Raw genomic sequence first — 17,165 nt, forward strand, 5'->3', positions numbered from 1 at the left:
TGTTTGAAAAAAGAAAGAAGAGGATTAAAAAAAAAAGAAAGAAAGAAAAAAGGGAGAGAATGTGATCAGGCAGGGGAGTAGAAAAAAACCATACACTAGAGATTTAGAGTATATTTTGATCTGTTAGAAGAAACTATCTCAAGATTTTAAAGAGAGAACAACTTATATATATATATGCCAAAAATACGGGTAACTACTATGAAGGGATAGAATATGACTTTAAAAATGAAAAATAAAAATGTTTTTTTTTAAAAAAGGGATTGATAAGATGTTGGTTGAAAAAGGGAAAAAGAAAAATTCAAAAAAAAAGAAAAAAGGAAAAAAGAAAAAAAGACAGTTAAAAAAAATAATTAACTTTGAAAGACTAAAGAATCATGGTAAAAAAGCCATGAATTCTATGTGGAGTATTCCCCTAGCGCTGGAGTTCTGCCGTTCTCATTGATCGGTAACCTTGGTCTTGGCTGGCTGTTCTCGCTGATCTTCTGGGGGAGGGGCCTGTTGCCGTGGTTCCCAAATGTCTCTGCCGGAGGCAAAATTGCCCCGCCCTTGCCGGTCCGGGCTAAGTAATCTGCTCGGGTTTGCTCTCCGGAGCTTTTGTTCCCTGCAAGCTCTCCGTACAGCTTTGGAGGCGGAGAGTGAAAATGGCGGCCTCCCAGTCTCCGCCCCGGCGGAGCCGAGAACTCGGGGTCCCGCTCCTCAGCGAGCCCCCAGAGAAAAGCAGTCAGTCACTCCCGTCTCCCCGGTCTCTGCCCACACTCCGCGCTCACCCGGCCTGTGACCGCCCCTTTCTATCTGGCACCCGACCCCGGGTGGAGTCTCCAAACCCAGCAGATCCCCGCGGTGCGCTCCCGCACCTCTCCTCCCGGGGGAAGAAGGTGAGTCTCCCCGGATCTGCCGCTTGTTGGGTCCCTGCTGGAGGAGCTGTGGCCCGACTGTGCCGCGGATCACGGTTTATAGCAACCCCGAGCTGAGAGCCCGCGCCTGGGCTCCGTCTCTGCAGCCGGCTTCCCTGCTCCGATACTTGGGAGCTCTGCCGCACTCAGGCACCCCCGGTCTTTCTGTGATCCCGAGGGTCCTGAGACCACACTGTCCCGCGAGGGTTCCACCCCCCACTTCGCCACCAGAGTGACGTCCCTCAGCGGAGCAGACTTTTAAAAGTTCCGATTTTGTGCTCCGTGGCTCTATCACTTGCCAGAAGCGGCCGTCGGAGGCCCCTCCCCCGCCGTCTATCCTCCCGAATATCGCCTCGGATTCACTTCTCCGCACGTCCTACCTTCCAAAAAGTGGTCGCTTTTCTGTTCAGAGAGTTGTTGCTCTTCTTTTCTTTGATCTCCTGTTGAGTTTGTAGGTGTTCAGAATGGTTTGATCCCTATCCAGCTGAATTCCTGAGAGGAGACGAAATCCAGGTCTCCTACTCCTCCGCCATCTTGCTCCGCCCCCCCATATCTGTACAACTTACTTGCTCCCCCCTGCGTCCCTTTCTCCCTGGTCCTGACACACCTTCCCTGAAGCTGAACCATCACCAGCTTCTTGCTTCCGCTCTCTCCCACCTCCTGCGTTAACTGCCCCTCAAGTCCTGAATAGTTCCTTCTCCTCAATATTGAGACTCACCTAGATTTCCTCTATTGTGTTCAGAAACATCATTTTCTAATTATTGGCCTGTTCTCTCTCCATACAAAGCCAAATTGCTCTGTTTCCACTTCACCACCTTCCCCACCACTGCTCACCCCACCACCTGGTTTCTGTTTCTTCCACTTTACCGAACTATTGTTCTTGCTCACCCCCTAACTCTATTTTTATGTAAGATCTAACAGACCCATTGGGTTGGATCGCTGTCTTTCTTCTTCTCTCTACAGCACTGGACATGGTTGACTGCTCTCTCCTTTTGGAAATACTGACTACTTTGCCTTCTGGGGTGCCGTACACCCTGGATTTCTACCCTACCCCTTAGTCCATCTTTATGGTTTCTTTCTCCTACGCTGTTCCCGTAGATGTTGGACCCCTCAGGATTTGGGCCTAAGCTCTTGTCCTTTTTCAGTCTCTACCAATGGATCTGGACTTTTTTTTTTTAATAAAGATTTTATTTATTGATTTAACTGACAGAGAACTAGAGAAAGAACACAAGCAGGGGGAGTGGGAGAGGGAGAAGCAGGCTTCCCCCTGAGCAGGGAGCCGGATGCAGGGCTCGATCCCAGGACCTTGGGATCGTGACCTGAGCCAAAGGCAGCCGCTTAACCGACTGAGCCACCCAGGTGCCCCAAGAACACAGGCTTTCTAGCCAGACTTCCCCATATCAGACCCCAGCCCTGGTACTAGCTGATCACACATCCTTGGGTGAGCTATCTGGCATCTCTAGCTTCAGTCTGTCCATTTTTTTTATTTTTTAAGATTTTATTTATTTGACAGACACAGCGAGAGAGGGAACACAAGTAGGGGGAATGGGAGAGGGAGAAGCAGGCTTCCCCCTGAGCAGGGAGCCGGATGCAGGGCTCGATCCCAGGACCTTGGGATCGTGACCTGAGCCGAAGGCAGCCGCTTAACCGACTGAGCCACCCAGGCACCCCTCTGGACTTTTTTTTTTTTTTTTAAAGATTTTATTTATTTATTTGAGAGAGAGAATGAGACAGAGAGAGCATGAGAGGGTCAGAGGGAGAAGCAGACTCCCTGCCGAGCAGGGAGCCCGATGCGGGACTCGATCCCGGGACTCCAGGATCATGACCTGAGCCGAAGGCAGTCGCTTAACCAACTGAGCCACCCAGGCGCCCCCTCTGGACTTTTTTTTAACCACCCACACACATGAATGATAGGACACATCCCAACTCACCTTGAAAAGGCACTTACCTGCCTGGACCCTCACCCATCTGTCACTGTGGTTTCTGCCTGTTCCAGGTATGATCAGAGCAAGCTGTCCCTGAAGGAGATCAGGAATGTCCAGTATGTTTCCTGTATGAACCCCACCGCAGGCAGCTTCACCATCAACCCACGGCTTCAGGTAGGGGAGAGCTGAGGTCCTGAATCCTGAATAAATTCTATCTTACCAGAATGGATATCACTCAATGACAAGTAATCATTGGCCCTCCCCCCGTTCAGCCTCTGAGAGTGACAAATCATACAGGATGCTGATTTGCATGTCTAGGGGGACAAAGATACTCCTAGACCCAGAACCATGAAGCTTTTTGAGCTGGAAGGGGTCATGGAGTCCATCTGATTTTGCTCATTCTTCAGAGTAGGGAAACTTCAGAGAGATGAAATGACTCTCCGAAGGTCATGTGGATCTTCAGTATCAGATACTTGTTTGGACTCAGATGCTCTGAGTTCAAGTTCTGTTGTCTTCCTACTACTTGCTGACATCTTCGACTAAAGGCCCCAAGCCTGTTACTCCTCCAGACATTTAGATTCAACCCAAGTTTAGGTTCAGTGTGAAAAATGTGACCAGATTATAGAATCCAAAGCCCTTCTAAGAATTCCTCATTATTTTACCCAAATCCCCAGAAGGCGATTTTGACTCTAACTCATGCTCTAACTCACATGCCTGTTCCCCTGGGCAGCGTCATTTCAGCGTGTTCGTCCTCTCCTTCCCGGGAGCAGACGCCCTGGCCTCCATCTATGGCGCCATCTTGACTCAGCACCTAACATTCGGACACTTCCCAGCGGCCCTGCAGAAATCCAGCCCCCAGCTCATCAATCTGGCCCTGACCTTCCACCAGAAAATTGCCACCACGTTCCTACCCACAGCGATCAAATTCCACTACGTTTTCAACCTCAGAGACTTTGCCAACATTTTCCAGGTGAGTCCATCTGCTCAGAGATGCCCCAGAAGGCTTAGTGATGGTCTGGTCCCTTCCACTCTTAGTAAAACAGTAGTTAATGCCAAACTCTTAGGCAAAGGCACAGTTCATATGGAGTCATGAGCATAATAAACAGGTAAACAGGGTGCCATGGGATCCACGAGGAAGGATGTCAACCAAATAGAGTTATGTTTGCCAATGACAAACGCGTCATTTCCCAGGACGCATTTCTGAGTTGATTCCTTTGGGTTGGAGAAGGCTCGGCATCTTGAAGAAAATGTTATGTAATGATTCCAGCATGCCTTGGAAGGAATGCAGAGAAAACTATTTTGCAGGCCCTGTTGATATACCCATTGTTCTTGGGATCAAAAAGAATGTCCCTGAGTCATGCAGGATAGATCCGCTTCCTGAAGAAAGCCATGTCATAATATTCTTGAGATACCATCTGCCAGCCCCTGGGAGGACTCTGTTTCAAAATTTCAGGTTCCTTTCCAGGCCACAGCCATTTGAAATTCTTCCACCTGCTCCTCTGAATGGTGATGCCCTGTCTCTGCCCGTTGCTTTCTGTTGCTTGACCCTTCATGGCCACAACGTCCAGAGGGCAATGCGGCAAAGCCCAGCCCCCTCTTCCTCTTGGTCATACACACCATCCTCACAGGGTGGAATCCACACTTTTCCCCTCCTGGACAGGAATCTGCAGAAAATGCTTTTCAGAGAGACTCCTCCCCCAGAGGGCCCTGGGCAAGGATAGAGGGAAGGATGCCTTTTACACCAAGCAGAGGCCACACCTGTTGGGGAATGTCAGTCGGCATGATCAGGGAGTGAGGTGGACCCGCCACAGTGAGCACGTGTATTTGGATTTCATTACCCAGGGCACATTACCTGTGCAGGTAGAATTCCGGGGAACCTCAGACTAGCAAAGGTCCAGACTGTGAGGATACAGGGCCTGCAGGGTCCAGCCAAGACTTTTGGTTGTAAAGAGCAGAAATCCCCCAAACATTAGTTCAGAGACCTAACAACTGTGTTCTGGAACGGCTGAACCTAACGGTGGAGACACCAAGCCCCACGTGAGGGCAGGTCTTTGAGAACCCACCTAAGCTGGCTCAGGACAGCCCTCCTGGGTCATGCACCTCCTAAACATTAACTCTGCTAAAGATGAGGAGAAACAGAGACCCCCAGGGATTCTATAGATTTTCCTGAGAACACACAGCCAGCTGGTGAAGGAACTGGAGCAAGAATCCGGGTCTTTGGTTTCCTGGCCAGGCCCTCCATCCTCCACACCATTCTGTCAGCAAGAAAGACTCCACTCGAAGCCTGTGAAGCCTGAAGATTGTAGCCTTGAGGCCAGGACGATAGCAAAGTTTGTGCGCGCCCACTCTCATCTCTCATCTTGAGTATCAACGGAGAAAGATCTCTGTTATCACACACCCCCTCTCTGAAATCTCAATGCAGCTTGATGGGGGGAGGTCACCTTCTGCATTTCCCAAATGCAAAAAGGGAGTTAACGTCAGTGGAGCAAATGCACATTGCTCATAGGGCAGAGCTGAAGGGAGGAGGGCATTAAGTTTCCTCTACCAGAAGCATCCAGCTCTTGCCCGGACAGACGCTTTGTCACGCGCACATCCTGAAATGTACACTCATGACAACCCTTTGGGTTGCACATTATTATCCCAATTTAAGAGAGGCTCGGGGAAGTTACCAGCTAGGTGACAGCATGAATGGTCACGAAGGCCCGTGTCTTTGCCTGACTCAGGCAGGCTGAGTGGCAGTCCCCTGGGCTCTCTGCAGCCGGCCAGCTGTCAGCCACCTGCCACAAGGGTGGGTGGGGAAAATGCATCCCTCCCTGGAGCGCCTGCCTCCCTGCAACCACACAGCCCCCTCCCCTCCTCCTCCAGAGGGCAGTTTCAGGCTCAGAGCTTGACCACAGCTTCCCCTGCCTGCCTCCCCGCCTCCTTGTCTGAAGGCCTGATGGAAGCATGAGTGGGGGGTTAAATGCCTGCCGGAAGACAAGCGTTGCCTAAACACGCTGCTTTTCTCCATCCAGCTTGACCCAAGGCTCAGTAATTCAGACCTTCTCTGCACTCCCCTCACTGTCCTGATCAGGACATGATCTGATAGAGCTCCGAGTAGCAGAAATCATTAACCGCTCCCATCTCAATGTGACTCGTAACTAAAGTGGTACAGAGTCTGTGCTTGGTGTGCTCACATTGACTCAGCCCTTAACTGCCAGGCATCCTGAGCATTTGGCTTTCCTGGGGTTATAAGCTCCAAGTGATAGTGCACCTCACTGTGAAGGATAGTCCAAGAAGTTGGGGTTCCTGGTCGGTGCTTCTTCCTGCCCTCTGCATCTGGTTCCTGCCTGATACCTAGGAGAGCCGAGGAGGAGGGAGGCGGAGACATGGGTATGGGTGGGTCCAAAGGGACCTACTGGAATTTCTTTCTTTTGCAAAAATAAACGTTTATCAGAGTATAACATACATGTAGGAAAGGACACGAGTCATAAGCTCACAGCTTGGTTAATTACCACAAAGTCATCACACCTACGTACCCACGAGAAAGATTTTAGATCTTCAGATCGAGAAACAGAACATTCCCACATCCCTAAAGCTCTTCCCTTTTTCTCCCTTCCACTTGGTTTTTCTTTCCCTCCCAGAGGTAAATACTGTCTGGACTTCTAACACCCTAAGCTCTTTTGGCCTATTTTTGAATGTTATCAAAATAGAATCCTATGACAAATATTATTTTGTAGCTTTGTTTAAAATTATGTTTATACATACATATACAATCATGTTATTGGTAAAAAATACTAGTGATAGTAATTTCTTTCTTTCCAATCCTTTAATCTTATAATTTCTTTTTCTTGTCTTATTGTGCTGGCTACAACTGCCAGTACGAGGTTGAAGAGAAGTTGTATGAGTGGCCTCTTGATGCATTCCTAATTTTAGAGGGAAGGGCTTGTAATAGTTGACCATTAAGTGTGTTGCTTACTATAGGTTTGAGGGGATGCTTTTTGACAGATTAAGAAAATTTCTTCCTGTTTATAGTCTCCTAAGAGTTTTAACCATGAATGTATGTTGAAACTTAACAAATGATTTTTCTGTTGCTCTTGAAATAATTATATCGAATTTTTTCTCATTGTTTCTAGAAATGTGATAAATTACATTGATTAGTTTTGAGTCTTAGATCACCCTTGCATTCCTATAATCAACCCAACTTAATTGCTACATGTTGAGCCTTTTATATTTTGCCTGGATTCCATTTTCTATTTTTTAATATACTTCTTGCAACTCTATTAATAAGATGGCCCTATAATTTTCCTTTCCTCATAAAATGCATTGGGAATGGTCCCTCTTTTTCTACTCTCTGGAAGCTTTTGTAAAACATTGTAGTGAGCCTTCCTTAAATGTCAGAAGAATTTACTGCTGAAACAATCTGGAGTTTTTTGTAGAAGATCTTAAGTTATGAGTTCAATTTCTTTGTACACATTAGCCAACTCAGATTTTCTGTTTCTTCATGTGTCAGTTGTGGTACGATATTGATATTCTCAATTTCTAATTTATTGGCATATAATCATTTATAATAACCTGTGGTTATCTTTTAGATACCTGTTGTATCTGAGATTATGTCTTCTTTCTTATACTGGATATTGATTATTTGTGTCTTTTCTGGTTTTCTCTTTTTCTCTTTTATCAGCCTTACTAAGGAGTTATCAGTTGTGCTAATCTTTTCAAAGAAACTGAAAAATATACTAATATTATAGGCTTTTTTTGCTTTATTTGCTATCTCTATTTGATAACTGCTTTTACATTATTAATAATTGCTCTTTTCTTTATAATCACTTTCTTCACACTTTTAGGTTTGAGGTTCTCCTTTTTCTAACTTCCATGACATGGCTACTTGTGTCATCAATCATCAGCCTTTTGGCTCTTCTAAAACATTCATTTTAAGGCTATGAATTTATCACTAATTATGCCATACCCTTATCATGCAAACTTTCGTATGTTGTATTTTTATTATCATTCACTTCATAGTATTTCTTAATTTCCCCTATGGTTTCTCCTTTAACCCATGGGATATTTGGAAGTATTGCTTTATTTTTTAAAATTGAGAGATTTTCTAGCTATCCTTCTCTTACTGATGCTCAGCTTACATCCACTGTTGTCAGAAAATATACTCAATTATTTTATTCATTTGAAATTTGTTGAGATTTGCTTTATGTCCCAAGATTTGACCGATGTGCACTTCTTAAATAGGGCATTCTTCAGGTGCTGAGTGTAGTTGAATCAATATGCCAATTAGGTCAAGCTTGTAAATCATGTCATTGAAATATTTTATATCCTTACTGATTTTTTTGACGACTTGTTCTGCCAGTTCTGTCAGTTTCTTTAAAAGGTGTGATTGTGCGATTGTGGACATGTCCATTTCTCATTTTGTTGATGTCATATTTGCGTTATGTGTTTTGAAACTATGTTATTAGGTGCACACACATTTAAAATTAGTATATCTTCCTAGTGGACTGACCTTTTTCTTATTATTAAATACACTGCTTTATTTCTAAAAATGGCTCTTGCCTTAAAGTCAATTTTGTAGAGTAGTGTGGCTATTCCACATTATTTTAGTCAGTATCTTCATGCTATATTGTTTCCAATTCCTTCATGCTGTATTGTTTTCCAATTTCTTATTTCAGCCTCTTTTTTCTTATGTTTAAGGTATATCTCCTATAGGCAACATCTATTTGGATTTCTTAAATCTAGTCTAATAATCATAGTTTTTTACTTAAAATATTTAGTTCATTTATATTTGATGTTATTTTATATAATATATATTAGGACTAAATCTACTTTCTACTGTTTGTTTTCAGTGTGTTCTACCTATTCTATGTTTCCTTTCCTCTCATTTTTTGTATTCTAATTACTTTTTATTTTCTCCCTCTTTTAGCCTACATCTTTTTACGTTCATCTAATGGTTACCAGATGCATCATTTCATCTCTTTTTCTTTTATAAATTAGTACTTTATCAATTGCCATATAATGCAAAGGTCTTATAACAATTTACATCCCTCCAATTTTAGTCTATTTTTTAATTCAATGTATATTGAAAACCTATAATACACTCATATTTTTGTCTTAGTCAACATTTATTTTTAAGATTTTATTTATTTGAGAGAGAGAGAGTGAGCAGGAGGGAGAGTGAGCAGGGGGGAGGAGCAGAGGGAGAGGGAGAAGCAGGCTCCATGCTGAGCATGGAGTCTGATGTAGGCCTTGATCCCAGGACCCTGGGATTATGCCCTGAGCCGAAGGCAGACACTTAACTGCCTGAGCCACCCAGGCACCCCAAGTCAACATTTATTTAGATTTACTCGCATATTACTCTTCCCATTGCTCATATTCCTGTTGTATTTCTGATTCTTCCATTTGGAATCATTTTCATTCTGCCTGAAGAACTCCTTTAGTATTTAGTGTAGTTTCTATCGGCTAGAAAATAATCTCTCAGTTTTTATTTAACTGAAAATGTATTTCTTATTTTTTAAAAGAATTTTGGGAGGGGTATTAGAATTCTAGGTTGGCAGCTATTTCAGCATTTTGAAGGTATCCTTCTACTGTCCCCTGGCTTCCATTGTTTCTGTTGATAAATTATCCTCAATTCTTACTGTCCCTTTGACAGTACATGTATTTTTTTTTACTTGCCAGCTTTTAAGATTTTCTGTTTGTCTTTGATTTTCAAAAATGTCACTATTATGCCCAAGATGTCTAAGTGCTATTTTTTGTATTTATTCTGCTTAGTGTTTATAGCACTTCAGAGTCTGGTTTGATGTCTTATCTTTTCAGTTGTATTTTTTTTTTTCCAGTTTTAGAGAAGTCCCAGTCAATATCTTTTCAAATGTTGCTTCCGCTTCTCTCTCTTCCTCTTCTAGTATTTTAATACATGTGTATGAGAACTTTTCACTGTGTCTCATGTGTCCCTTATGCTCTTTCTTTTTTTCTGTTTGTGATTCAATCTGAATATTTTGTGCTACTCTCTCTTCCTATAAACTAATTCTATTTTAAGCTCTGTCTATTCTGCTATTAACCCCGTTGATAAGTTCCTAATGTCAGTAACTGTAATTTGGGGTAATTTTTAATTTGATAATTTCCATTTGATTCATTTTTGAAGACTCCAATTCTTCGATGAAATTATTTATATGATGTCCTCTAATGTCTTGGTCATATTAATGATAGTTTTGTTAAAGTTTGTGTCTGATAATTCCAATACCTAGATCTTCTATGGGTCAGTTTTTTCTTGATTTGGTGGTATCTCCTGGTATTCCCAGTAATTTTTGTTTTATTTCCAGACATTAGGAGTTTTAAAATGTGCAGATAATTTGAGGGTTTAGATGATGCTATTTTCCTTCAGAGATTACATATGTCTGCTTCTGCTTCTGCCAAGCAGTTACCGGGGATTGAGGAGATTGAAGTTGGGCTCCAGTTTCTGTGAGAACAAAATGATTTGTGATTCATTCATACTCCTAGTGTATAACCATTTGAGGGGTTCCCATGAGGTTTTCACCATGACCCCCTTCTTGGTAATCCCTGAACTTCAATTTTCATCCTTCCTACCCTTGAGATAAGTTTGCTCACATCGGGGCGCCTGGGTGGCTCAGTCATTAAGCGTCTGCCTTCGGCTCAGGTCATGATCCCAGGGTCCTGGGATCGAGCCCCACATTGGGCTCCCTGCTCAGCAGGGAACCTGCTTCTCCCTTTCCCACCCCACCCCCCACCCCTGCTTGTGTTCCCTCTCTCGCTGTCTCTCTCTCTCTCTGTCAAAATAAATAAATAAAATCTTTTTTAAAAAAAATTTGCTCAGCATCTTAACCTGTCAGTTGCCTCTCTGTCTTTTCAGTTTCTGAACTTATAAGCCATTACTTGTGAATTGGCAAATGTCCAAAGGAAAAAGAAATAGTGCTAGATTTGGGGTTCATTTTCTTCCTTTTCTTCTCTCTAGTAATTTAGCCCTTTGAGTCCTTGCTGCCTTGGTAACTCCGTAATGCCTCTAGAAAGATGAAGCTTTAAAGATAATTTTCCTGGGGAGCCTGAATGGCTGTGAGTTAAGCGTCTGCCTTCAGCTCAGGTCATGATCCCATGGTCCTGGGATTGAGTCCTGCATTGGGCGAGTCTGCTTCTCCCTCTCCCTCTGCTGCTCCCCCTGCTTGGTCTCTCTCTCTCCGCCCCTCCTCCCCCATCAAATAAATAAATAAAATCTTTTAAAAAATAAAGATAATTTTCCTATCTTTTGTAGTTGACTTCAGTGGATTGGTTTGTAATCCAGTATTCTGCCACTACCAAAAGCAGAAATCTTGATGGAGGTTCTTGCTATGTTATAGTAATTGAAGGATTCAGTATTAGTCCATTCATTCTTTCAGTGAGCACTCATTGAGAATCTAGTTTATGTCAGGCACCATGCTAGATGCCAATAATACAATGATAAAAATAAACCACACCCAAAATGAAGCCTGTCAATTTCCCTGCCTTTGAGACACTCATCATGAACTGGAAGAAACAAACCTGTACAAAGAAGAACGATTTTAGAAACAAATAGATGTATATATAAAGCGTTAAGTGGGGGCACATCAGAGGGTATGCTGTTGGGCAGAGAGGGAGGTGCCATGGAAGACTTCAAGAAAGAGATAACAGTTGAATTGGATCTTGAAATATGAGCATAGCAAGAAAAGCAAAAGGCATGAAGGCACAGAAAATATGCAGCATCATAAAATAATTTTAATTTGGTGAAACTGAAATCTAGATTTTATGGGAAGTGGTGATAAGAGTGATCATGAGGAACTAGACTGGTAGTCCTATTACAACCAGAACTTTATGCCATGCTTATGAGTCAAAGCATTATTCCATTGGTGATGAGGAATAATTAAATGGCCCCTTTCCCTCTATGATAAAAAAGAAAGCAATGGGAAAAACACAGGTTTAGAGGAGTTTGAAGTTATATGACCTGTTGAGGTCATTGAGAGACTCTAATCTTGGTGGTCTCCATTTTTCAATGAAAAGGAAGGCTAAGACATTGACTAATAGTAACAGAGAGAGGTGAGGTGACAGAAAAAATTTAAAAGAATAGTAAATATTTGGAATAATCCCTATGGTGTATGGAAGGAGAACCTACTAGAAATAAATAAATGGATTGCTGACCTGCAAAAGTTGGCTATAGTCATTCCAACCCTTTGTCATCATTCTGATTTTACATAAACAATCGTCCCCTAGACTGGTTTTCAAGTTGGCACTTAGGGAATTGAAATATAGCAGAGAAGCTACCTCTCTCCTCACTGTGGTTATTTGGAATGCAATGGTCAAAATTTCAGGCTCTAAGGTCAGGAAGACCTAGTTTCAAAACCTTGTGGTTTTGTCCTAAGACCGCATACTATATATATGACATTAGGCATAATTCCTGTCTTTCTGAATCCCAATGTCCACGCTGTACAAAATGGATACAGTAAAAATTATTTTGTAGGATCATCATGGTGGTTAAATGAGTTTTATCTGACAAAGCTTCTAGCCCAGTACCAGTCACATAACTGGTTCAATAAATTACAGCTGTTGTAGTTGTAAATTGTTGTTCACATGATATTTTCTCTGTTCTCTTTAAAGGGCATTCTCTTCTCCTCAGTAGAATGTGTAAAATCCACACAGGACCTAGTAAAGCTCTATCTGCATGAATCAAATCGGGTTTATCGGGATAAGATGGTGGAAGAAAAGGACTTTGATCTTTTTGATAAAATCCAGACAGAAGTGGTCAAGAAAATTTTTGACGTGAGTATTGCCTTGCAAAAAATTCTTTTACATTTGAAAAATAATAATTATGCAGATTAATCACCCAAATGATAAAATCTAGCTCATAAATTGGGGGAAAAATCAGAGATTAGATAGGGAAAGAAATCTATCATTATTTTGCTGAGGTGAAAAATGCTAGGGCAACAAAAGGCACAAATTAATCATAGAATGTCAGTGTTGAAAAGGTCTATGGGGATCATCTGATCCAATTCCTCATCATATACTGATTCCTCTCAGTAGCATTTTCCAGATTGGTCATCCCAGTGGATGCTCCAACATCCTTGAAAATGGCCAGTCTCATCTTTCCAAAGGGTGCCATTTTGGAGCTGCTAATGACTGGGAATTTGGAACAATTTTGAAATTTGGAGCCTTTAGAACAATTTTAAAGGCTGGAACTTTTTTCTAATAATGATCTAAAATTTATTTCCCTGTCCATGAATTTTAGGTCTACATGAAAAACTTTCAAATATTTTAAGATCATTTGTCTTGTCCTTACTGAGTCTTCTCTCCTCCAGACCAAATAGCCTGTGTTCTTTTAGCCACTTCTGACATGGCTTGTTTTCAAACCCAGAGAAATTTGCCATCATCTTGATTACTTTTCCGTCAGGTCCCCCCTACTGAGATTCAGTACCCTCACATCTTAGGTGCCCCTCTGAGCACTGTAGCATTTGCCAACTCATGTATTCATTGTTAGCTCTGCAAACAAGCCTTGACTCTCTTTTCCCATTGATCTGAGCTGGCACTTCAGACCCCCCTCATCATGGTGTCTGACTTTCATCACACAACCCAACTGAGGTCTGGCCAAAAGCAAGATCATCATTCCCTCTTATACACTATAATTTTGTTACTCCACTAACTAGTTGCACTACAATACACTCTTTGGAAAGAAGATATCCATGATAAATTGAGAAATACTTCATATTCTTTCCCTCTCTTGGAAATTCACAGTGCTTTTAGCACATTAAAGCCCTAAAATTCTTAAATAACCCTGATTCATTTATCATTTCCCAAATGTATGAGACCCTAAAACTCTTTTCCTTTCATAAAACCTGTTAATAATTTGCAGAATGAATACTGCATAGAATATGCCTTGGGAAGCACACATTAACACAGCCTACGATCATACTACACTTCTAGTGTCAAAATTACCCCACAACTGACACTGAGCCTTCTAAAAGTTGACGAGATCTGCATATTTTCCACACATACTGCTTGTCCTCTCTTGAACTTAGAAATAATCAAAACTTGTATTTAAATGTACCATGTTGTCCCTAAGCTCACCTGGTTAGGTCTGGCACCAGATTTTTTCCTGATACCATCCTGGATCTACCTCTGAAGATACTTACAGTCCATCCCAACCTACATGAGAGGACAGCATTTTTTCTTAAAGATTTATTTATTTATTTCAGAGACAGAGAGAGAGAGCACAAGCGGGAGGGGCAGAGGGGGAGAGAGAGAGAGAGAATCCCAAACAGACTCTGCACTGAGCACAGAGCCCCATGTGGGGGCTCGATCTCACAACCTCGAGATCATGACCTGGGCCGAAACCAAGAGCCAGACGCCCAACCGACTGCGCCACCCAGCCACCCCTTAGACAGCATTTTTAAGTAACTTATCTCAGTTGGCTTTTTACTAGTATGAACACCCTGAAATTCCCCCACTTATCATTTTTCTATGTCCCAATATTCAGTACCCTCACATCTTAGGTGCCCCTCTGAGCACTGTAGCATTTGCCAACTCATGTATTCATTGTTAGCTCTGCAAACAAGCCTTGACTCTCTTTTCCCATTGATCTGAGCTGGCACTTCAGAGTACCAACATTCAGCCTTTGAAATAGAGGTTCCCATGTAGGTCTGTATCCTAAGAACACATTCTTTAGATCATAGACCGAGATATAATTAATACTGCCGTCATCCTTCCCCAACAACATTTGAAATGCCAGCCGGAAGTACCTTTGGCTGCATCAGATCTTGACAGCGGTATTAAAGAAAAGTTGCCACGTTTCCACCAAGGAAGTGATACAGTCCTGTTTCTACCAGTGAAATCTTAAAGTTCTCCGAGAAATGGCCCTTGTGTGATGTGGTGTCGCTATTAAGAAATCTTTGAATCACCAGGCGAGTTGATTTTCTCTCTCCCTCCGGAGTACCCTAACTCTGATCATAACATCGGAGACACATTGTTTTGCTCATCAAAGAGTCTTTGTAGACCAGCCTTTTCAGAACTGTACTTCAGTCATTCCTCTGCTAGATCATTAGTGTAAATTGACTTCCAGCAGGACCAATTCCCAGTATATTAGCCATTTTCAAACTGGGTAAATGGGTTCCCACATCACTTCCCCACGTGCCTTCTGCAGTGAGCAAGAATGGCTCTCTTGCCTTGCATTAAACATTTACTGTTCATGTGTGGCAAAGCCAGAATAGTTTAAAGGCTTTCCATGGCCCTGAAATCACCTTCAAAGTATAATAACTCTTTGATATTTAACTCTTTCCATTTCATTCTTATAAACCAGGCAGCAGTCCTGGTTTCTCTGTAGATGAGACTATCATCCTCACTTCCCCTCCATTAGATTTGATGACTCTTATCCCTTGGGCTTACAAAGCTAACCCTACAGTAGTGACTCATTCCCGGGGTAACGTCCCTGCTGATAAAGAGCATGCAGGTTTCCTCTTTCCCAGGTGCTTCTCCCAGTCAGAACTTCCCCTGCTTAGGGAAATCTATCTCCTCTGCCCAGACATGGACTCTTACTGTGCATATGGGACGGGTACCTTCCACCTTCCATTTCCCATCCTCAGCCCACAGGGAATAATAAACATCACCCATGACTTCATGGAGCTGGTAAATGAATGTTAAACTTCTACTTCATAAGAGCTGCTCAGGAGAAAGGAAGTGGTGGAAGCAGCACTGATACTTAATTTGCAGGAAGTGTCCAGAGAGAAAAAGCAAATGAGGGGTCTCTACTCTGTGGAACCAGAACTGAGTCGGTAAAGGGGGTCCTTATGCTTATGTTCCACCACCAGGATATTGATGAGACTGTGGAGCAGACCCAAAGCCTGAACATGTATTGCCATTTTGCCAGTGGTATCGGTGAGCCCAAGTACATGCCTGTCCTGTCGTGGGAACTTCTGACCCAGACTCTGGTGGAAGCCCTGGAGAACCACAATGAAGTCAACACAGTGATGGACCTGGTTCTCTTTGAGGACGCCATGCGCCATGTGTAAGTGTGCTGCTGTTCCTGCCTTTCCTCAATTGTCTCTTCTTCCCAATGTCAGACGTCTCTTTTGGGCATTTGAGGACACCTTGATCAAACCAGGAAAGCAGCTATGCTTCTGTCATGGAGGTCAAGAGTGGCTGGTAGAGCAGTGGCCGCGGCATCCTCCACCGGCCCTAGGAGGCAGCAGGATGCTGAACTCGGGCAGAACTGGATTTATTTCCTCGTCTGTCATTTATGATCCCTAGGTAGGACCACAGTGACACCAAGGGAAAATTTGAGATCATAAAAGAGGCACCAGAACAGCTCAGGACCCATGTTCCCACCCCATACGAGTCTGAGGGCCAACTTTAAAATAATGAGATGGAAGATTTTTCTTTAAATGCTCACATATTTCAAAAATTAAATACCCTCTTAAGTGTTGTTGCTGTCAACGGAATCAGTGAGAGTAGTCACCAAGCCTCCTGGATGATGTATACTTACACCAAATTCTGTCCCTCTGATGGCTCTTTACATTCCCCAACTGAGTCACATCCCACCTTCCAAAATCTTTCCACCCTGTCCCCTGGTACCTGTGGACCTCAGCAGCAAAACCCACTTCATCTTCAACTTCTCGGAACTTCCCCTCATTGATGATTCTAAGTGAAACCTCACTGACCCCTGAGGTGAGGAAAGCTCTTTTTTCCTCCCCCATTCTATGTACCCCAGGCCCTAGAGAGAGCTAAGGACCCTCCTTCTCTCCCACCTCATTTCAGTGGCCCATTTAAACCATTTCTCCCTTTATCCTTCACAAACCCCAGTTCCTCAAAAGCACAAGTAACTAGACTTTCATACTTATTACCTCGCCTTCTTACTGCCATCTGCTGACATCCAGTCCCTCCCCAACACTTACCAATGACCTGGGTACTTGGGCCAACTTCCCTCCTTGACCACATCGTTCTTTCCGGCTGACATCTATGTATCACCTAGTCTTTCTGCCCCTTGGCCTCGTTAGCTCCAGTCCCCCCTCAGCTACTCGCTCCCGTGTTCCTACCCCAGAACTTCCGTCATCAGCGATGAATCTGTCTCCACAATCTCCATTTCAAACAGCCTACTCTCTGAACTGTACCTTTTTGTCGCTGCTGGGTCCTCACCTTACATAACTTGACTGCCCTGCTGCATTTGTCATGATTAATCTATTTGTTTACATCCATCCATCTATCCATCCACCCACCCATCCATCTATCCATCCATCTATCCACCCACCCATCTATCCATCTATCCATCTATCCACCCACCCATCTATCCATCCATCCACCCACCCATCTATCCATCCATCCACCCACCTACCCCCCCCCCCCCCCCCCCCCCCCCCCC

The 17,165-nt window shown here is 43.3% G+C and overlaps 1 protein-coding gene across 1 annotated transcript in view; it reads left to right on the forward strand.

The window, feature by feature from the left end:
- The window catches only part of DNAH9 (dynein axonemal heavy chain 9), a 338,385-nt gene that overhangs the window by 177,420 nt on the left and 143,800 nt on the right, over positions 1-17,165 (forward strand). The window contains exons 40-43 of the mRNA XM_032431745.1: positions 2,890-2,992; positions 3,549-3,788; positions 12,419-12,580; positions 15,619-15,815. Of these exons, the coding sequence (XP_032287636.1) occupies positions 2,890-2,992; positions 3,549-3,788; positions 12,419-12,580; positions 15,619-15,815 (702 nt within the window). The remainder of the gene's footprint in view (positions 1-2,889; positions 2,993-3,548; positions 3,789-12,418; positions 12,581-15,618; positions 15,816-17,165) is intronic.

Source organism: Phoca vitulina, unplaced genomic scaffold (assembly GCF_004348235.1).
Source record: "Phoca vitulina isolate PV1807 unplaced genomic scaffold, GSC_HSeal_1.0 scaffold47, whole genome shotgun sequence".
Lineage (NCBI taxonomy): Eukaryota > Metazoa > Chordata > Mammalia > Carnivora > Phocidae > Phoca > Phoca vitulina.